A 7028-nucleotide genomic window follows, 5' to 3' on the forward strand; every position below is an offset into this window, starting at 1 on the left:
TTCAGAAAGCTTGTGATGGTTAAAAATGCCACTTTGGTTAGCAAGAAGGTTCTTGTCTTTCATGTTGGTTACCTGGCATTTCCTCTCTTGTGCATTATTTTTTTCTCATCCCTGCTGGTCCAGTTCCAGCTCACATTTTTTTGTGCTCTTGACTAAATCCCCTGTAGCCACTGCTGGTTTTGCTGCTGTTTTTTTCCCAGCCTTGATGTCTTTCCCACCTGCACATGGGTTTGTAGGACAATCAGCTCACCCTTAAAAAGGAGAGTTCACAGCATGTTTCAGTGGGTCCTGCTCAAGTATCCCAGACAGAGAGCTCCAACCGCTGTACTGGGGGTGCCCTCCTGACTGCGCTCCTTGTGCTGGCAGGTTCCAGAAGAACAAGGCCTGTCCTGAGGGAGAGGAATGTCGCTACGCCCATGGGCAGGACGAGCTGACCGAGTGGCTGGACCGGAGGGAAGTGCTGAAACAGAAACTGGCCAAAGCTCGCAAGGACATGCTGCTCTGCCCCAGGGATGACGACTTTGGGAAATACAACTTCCTATTGCGGGATGACGTATAGTGTGAGCCGGGGGGAGTCTGTCGGCTGCAGAAACACGGGGTGGGTTTTCCGAGGGGCAGTAGCAGGGAGAGCGAGATCTGTGTCTCGCAATGAGAACCTTTTCTTTTCTTTTGTTTTAAGATTATGAGACAATGATTTATTAGTGAATGAATTTGTGAATTTAATTCTCGTTGGCCAGCGACGCCACGCTCACTGAGTTTGTGATCCATCTTTTCTCTCTTCTTTCCCCCAAATTCCCCTTCCACTTCATCTTTTTGTTTTCACTGTCCTTCATTCAAAGGAATTAATTCAGTCTGTATTGGGCTGCAAATCAGAGAATTTCTCCTTGTGTCATTCTTCTGTCTTTCAATTCAGAGTATGACTGCAGAAGTCTGGAGGACAAAGCTGAGAGAGGGGGACAGAAAAGTTGTGGATGCCCCATCCCTGGAACTGTTCAAGGCCAGGTTGGATAGAGCTCTGAGCAATGTGGTCTAGAAGGTGTCCTTCTAAATGACAGGGGGATTGAAACTAGATGATCTTAAGGTCCCTTCCAGCCCAGACTTTTCTATGATTTTATGAAATCTGGTTAAAAGGAGGTGACCAGAATTTCCTATGTTCCTTTTCTCAGTGCTGCAGACTAAATGCCACTTACTCTGCTGCAGCCCTTCTGCTCTTCTGGGAGTTTGGTACCAAAAGAAATAGAAATTGTGGTGCAAAGAAGGAAAACCACTAGATTTGGCTTAAGAGATCTAGGCTTATGCTCTAGCTGTCTGTATTGCCCTGAGGCATCAGCTGGTGCTGAGGAGGATAACAGCTGTGTGGTATAAGGAGTGCAAGGTAAAAGCAGCAAAGTAATGAAACTGCTTGCAGCAGCAGGAACCAGGTTGTAGGTGACTTCAAACTTCAGCTGACTGTACTCAGAAAGCAAGTTGGTGACTTCTCATTAGATGTCTTTTTCAGTGTATGGCAGGTATTCAGGGCAGATAGCTTGGGTTTGTTTTTTTTGGCTGGTGTGACTGGTGCAAGTAAAACAGAACCCATCTAGGAGGTGTAGTGGAGTCTGTGACACACCATGTGTCACTGAAGTCCACACAGCAGCAGGATCAGTCAGGAGGGAGGTGGTCACCAAAAGGAGCCTGTGTTTCTGTGTTGCCTTGTGTCCTGAATAAAGAAAGGGAGGGAGGGAGGGAGGTAATGGTGTTCTTTCTTACTCTTTAAATGGCATGTGTTTCTGGTTACTTAGAGCTGCATTTTTCCCTGCACTGCCAGAAGAACTGGGTGGGGACCCATTTAAAAGGCCACCATTGCGCAGCACAGGCGAAGTTGAGCTTATGGGAATCCAGCTGGAAGTGCTTACCAGTACCAGAGGTCCAGCTCCCTCCTCCTCAGAGCCAGAGCAGGGAGCTTGTGGATGCACAGTGCAACCAGGATGTGACCCAGAGCAGGGACAGAGGTGGAAAATGAGTGGGACCCAGCCATGGCCTGCTCTTGTGCTGCCTCATGTGTGCTTTGATGAGGTAATCAGTAATGCTGAACTCTGGGACAGAAGTTTTGCTTTTATAAGGGGCAGCAGTGAGAAGCAGTACTGCTCTGCATGCCAGCCTTGTCCTTTCTGGCAGTCTCATCCTGTAAGCAGTAAATGTGTTCCCTGTTCTGAGCTTCCCTCTCCTTCTCTCTTCTGCAGTCCAGCTGTGCTCTGCAGTTTTGCATGCATGGATGGCACCATCCAGTCAAACACAAACACATCTCTCTCCCAGCCTTCATCAGGGATGTCTTTTTCATACAGATTCTCCTGGGACAGCAGTCTCAGAGCCCTTGGGGCTGGCAGGGCTGTATCCATGGTAAATACAATCTGGCCGTGAACTGCTTGGTGTTTTGGCATTGCTGCATCCTCCCATTCCTCTCTGCTCCCATATCCTTGGGGTTCAGAGCTTCAGGAGAGATGGGATGAGGAAATTGGGAGATGTGGAAATGGTGTGGGGCAGCTGTCATCTTTCTAAACCAGCCTTCAGGAGGGTGCTTCAGCTCCACTGGGATAGTTTGGGTCCAGTTACGGAGCAGAGTGCTGGAATCTCTCCAGAGACACAGCGTGCTGTAAACAAACTGAATGCACTTCTGCATTAGAATCATTTAGTTGAAAAAGAACCTCAAAGAACATCAAGTCCAGCTGTTAACCTGGCACTGCCAGCTCCCAGACTAAATCATGTCCCAAAGTGCCACATCTACATGTATTTTTAAATACCTCTGGGGATGGGGATTCAGCCTCTTTCCTGGGCAGCTTAACCACTTTTCTGCTGAGCTTTATTTCTTCTCCCTTAAAATATGAATGGTAGTCTCTGGTTTGCTATGAGCAATATCAGACATGGCAGTTTTTGAGTGGTCAGGTGCTGTATTTTCTCCTCTGTTCTTTGTGGTAACTATGGTACCTTCTCCTGGTCATCCTTGTGCTCAAGTGGTCAGCTTTACAGATGGGAGGAGACAGGCATCAGCTCCTGGGTTATCTTGCTCTGCTCTTCTTGGCAGAGATGCCAAGGAAGGAAATCTGGATTGGGGGACACTGGAATGTGGCTTTTATTTTTAAAACAAACCTGCATCTCTAGTGTGACTGGCATTCGCTGAGCCATGGTTTCTCATGTAACCTAAACAAGTTACAGAGTGAGTCACTCTCCCCTCTCCCCATCTCTGCAATGAGAGCTGAGCTGCTCAGTGGGGCTTCAGAGGTTCAGGCTGGGGCTGAGATGGGGAGAGGGTGGGGTGAGAGTGAGGAGAGGTGAGGTGAGGTAGGCCCACAGTCACGGGGGTTGCATCAAGTGTCTCTTTGTTTTCCCTGATATGATAACCTGGTCTGTGGTGTTGCAGTACTTCGTCACCAGACCTGTTTTAGTGTGTATATATGTGACCCTTCCCATGAAGCATATATACACAGGTATTAAATATATCGCTCTATATTATATTATATGTGTGTGGTATCAAAGGAATCTTTTAAATGAGGGTAAAGGAAAAGGACTCAAGCCAGGAAACGCAGCATCTCCAGTTTAATTATGAAGCCTATTATTTGAGATAGGGAAAGGGAAATAACAAAAGAGGAGAGGGTTTTATATAGATAGGTATAAGCTTTGAGATGGGACAGGTTTCGCTGTTCACATTTTTGAAACCCTTTAGGATGTCCTTGCAGTCCCATCTCAGTGAGAGAGTATTATACTGCTAACTAGTGAGTAAAGTTTTAATATAAGGCTTTGCTTATATTATTTAAAGGGACATTGTGAAAGGCAGGAAGTTTCACACTTGACTTCTCAGGCTTGCTTTATCAAGCCAAGAGGGTTTTCTTCAGCACATTATATGCTCTCAGCAGAAATGCTCAGTGCTCACAGCTCCACAGAAGATAAACCATGAGTTGTAGAGGCTGCTTTAGTGGTGTGTTCACAAGACCCTGTGATAACTCTCTGCTTTATTTGTGTGAGAGAGGAAGAAGAAAATTCTGCAGCAAAGAATCAAATTTGAGAGTTTTTAACAAAGGAAGTGATGTTTTAATTTTATAACATTAGAAGAAAATCTCATATCCTGTAAAATAACTACAGACATTCACACAGAGCAGAAGCTTATTAAATGCTGAAGGACTTGGTGAAAATCTTTTCCCAAATTCTTTGGTAGGGGCAGGGATTTAAATGACACTGGCATTGGCGTTAACCAGGCCTTTACAGGGAGAAGTAAAAAAAAAAAACAACACAAACCAACAACCCACCAAAAATACCCTACTTAGATTGTATGAAACTGTATGTCAAAAATTGATGGGTTTTAGCAAGTGAAAGGAAAAGATAGCAAGGGGATGCTGCAGTTCTGAGCTGGGTAGTAATGATTTTGAGTCCTTTAATATGTCTTCATATTAATATAATTTAAGAATACCACGCTTTACTATTAAAAAAAGAACTTAGTATCTTTCATAAGGTCTAGTATAAGGATAAATATGTAGATGTTTTAACAACATTTTTGTTTTTGTTCTTAAATAAAGAAAGAAAAACCAAACTTGCTTCTTTTAGCCTTTGTAATAGAAAATAAAAGTGTGCACTTTAAACCCTCTCCTGATCCAGAGTGTGTTTGTGTTTTTCAAACAGCCTGCACAGGATTTTATCTTGCTTTCGGGTTTCCCTGCTGAGGAGGGAAGCAAAGGGAGCACGTCAAGCATTGGACCACTGTGGCTTTCTCCCATCTTTCTCCCATAATCTGCTACTCTTCTCGCTGAGTGGAAAATTACCTATGTGCATATTAACAGTTGATGCAGTTCTTCATCAGACACACAGTTCTAGTGAACTTTAGGTGTATTTAAGATGTTTTTCTTGCTCCCTAGTGCCAAGAATCCATGTGCTGTGCATTAACACATAGTTTCAGGTGTTTGGGTAACCTGTGTTTTGAAACCTCCAGTAATAGGGTAAACACCTTCATCTAGAGGTTCTTCTGTGTAGGCTGCTCTGTTCAACTGGGTTGGCCAGTTCTTTTGCCTAGCAGTGTGCACCCTGCTAGGGAACATGTCCTTAGCCCTGCTCACCAACTCGCACACAGCTTGGGCTATGGGAAGCATCCATGCCCTTACTTTCCTCCTAGAGAGGATGCTGTGTGAGGAAACTGCACTGGGGGAAGAGGTCACTGTGAAAACGTTTATTAATAACCCCAGCTTCTTTATTTTTTGAATCCATCACAATGCAAATTAATCTAGATTCTTGATAAAATCAAAACTGGAGATGTGAAGACACAGGAGTCCCATAGATATGCCCTGTTACTGCTGAATAAACTGGTAGTGACCAGAATATCCAGTCATATCCAGTGAGGCCTGAAGAGACAAGATTTGTCACACTTCTCCTTGATGTGCCTTCATACACACATAAGAACTCATGTCCTTCTGGCCAAAGAAGAGGCCTGAACACATTCTTGTAGTGCAGAGGGAATGAGGAGCTGTGTGCGCTTCCAAGGTGCATCAATTAAATACATACAATGTGAGAGACATTAATTTTACATTCCAAAGATTGTTGAGGCCATGCTGACAAGAGCTGAGGGTAGCTTTTCCAGTACAATTGAAACCAAAATTGTCAAATTGTGAGAAAGACAAAGAATCAGGAGAAGAACACCTGTTTTCCTTGTGGGTTTGAGCCTCAGCTGTAAACCATATTTCTTCACTGAAATAAACTTGTATTTTGGAGAGGAAGAAAAGGAGTGGTGATTTCAATAATCAGATCTTCCTAGGAACTTCAGCAGATACAAAGACAAGGCAGAAGAGACCCAGATCAGTCAGGAAAAATCTAGGTTCTGTGGAAGATTGAGAGGAGCAGGGTAGAAACCCCTGAGAGGTGGGAGGAAGGCTTCTCATTGAAGATGGTTAATGCCATCACACAGCAGCCTGGCAGAAGGGGTTTGCTGCAGATGAGAATCCTAAGCAATCCTGTAATGAAGTCTGCCTACTACACTAGAGAGAAATATTTCTGGGCAGTGGCAGCAGATGATGCAAATGCTGTCATCCCCTTCATTGTGTTTGCTGCTGCCACTGCCACCAGGAACAGGACCATGTTGTGTAGTGTCCTGTGCACAGTGAGCAGCAGACAGTTCCTGACACGTATGAGCTGGGGAGGTGTGTTGGTCACTGGCTGGGCACAGAGGATGTAACTACGTAGGGCAGCTGGGAGGAAAAACAAGGGCCAGAAAGCAACAAGCAACAAGCTAAATAGTCAGAGAAGCCTGGCTGGGAGTGACTAGTTGGAGGGAAGAGGAGGAGGAAAGGCTGTGGGCACGCTGGCTGAAGCTCACAGCTGTTTGATATGTGGTGCAGGAAGGCACTGAACAGACTTGGTTGGGTTCTATGGGATGGCTCTGGGCAGAGGTCCTGTGGACACACAGCTATTGGGGCTTCCTGGAAAGCTGCGGGCTCTGGTCAGGAGCTGAGCCATGTCTCATTCAGCCTCACCCTTTTCTCCCCAGGATGGGAGTGGACAGGACAAGACCTGTCCATTCCACATAACTTCTCTCCCTCCCAGACTGACTGTCACCTCGTGTTTCTTTGTGGTTCTTCCTCCAGGCAAGAGCAGTGTGTCCTGGTGCCTCTGGGACAGGAGTGGTGTTTCCTGAAAACAGCTCCAGGTGCAGCAAAGACAAGAGCAGGGACCAGACCAGACCAGATGAGAGCTCCAGCTGACTCATTTCCCACCACAACAGTCCTGTCCCTGGCAGCTCCCAAGATTGCCTCTTTCAGGAATGCTCGTATCTGCAGTTTATCTTGTGGATGGCAGTGCCCCAGAAAACTACTACTTGTTCCAGAGAACCTTAGGAGGCACAAACACAGCAGAGACCCCATAAATAGGGTCATTCATAGCCATCTGAATTAATCCTCCAGAAAATTACATTTACCCAGGGGTGGGATAGAAGTCTCTGAAGCTAGATGCCAGAGTAGATTTGGCTTGCTTTGAATTGGAAAAACACTCGGCTCTGGAGGTGCTCTTTGGCCTTT

General features: G+C 45.6%; 1 protein-coding gene across 6 annotated transcripts in view; it reads left to right on the plus strand.

Moving 5' to 3' along the window:
• Positions 1–4615, plus strand: part of ZC3H7B (zinc finger CCCH-type containing 7B) — a 47401-nt gene extending 42786 nt beyond the window's left edge. For all 6 annotated transcript variants that reach the window (XM_058022091.1, XM_058022094.1, XM_058022093.1 and 3 more), the window contains exon 23: positions 367–4615. In XM_058022091.1, the coding sequence (XP_057878074.1) occupies positions 367–559 (193 nt within the window). In that variant the 3' untranslated portion in view covers positions 560–4615. The remainder of the gene's footprint in view (positions 1–366) is intronic.
• Positions 4616–7028: the final 2413 nt, after the last annotated feature.

Source organism: Melospiza georgiana, chromosome 4 (genome assembly GCF_028018845.1).
Source record: "Melospiza georgiana isolate bMelGeo1 chromosome 4, bMelGeo1.pri, whole genome shotgun sequence".
NCBI lineage: Eukaryota > Metazoa > Chordata > Aves > Passeriformes > Passerellidae > Melospiza > Melospiza georgiana.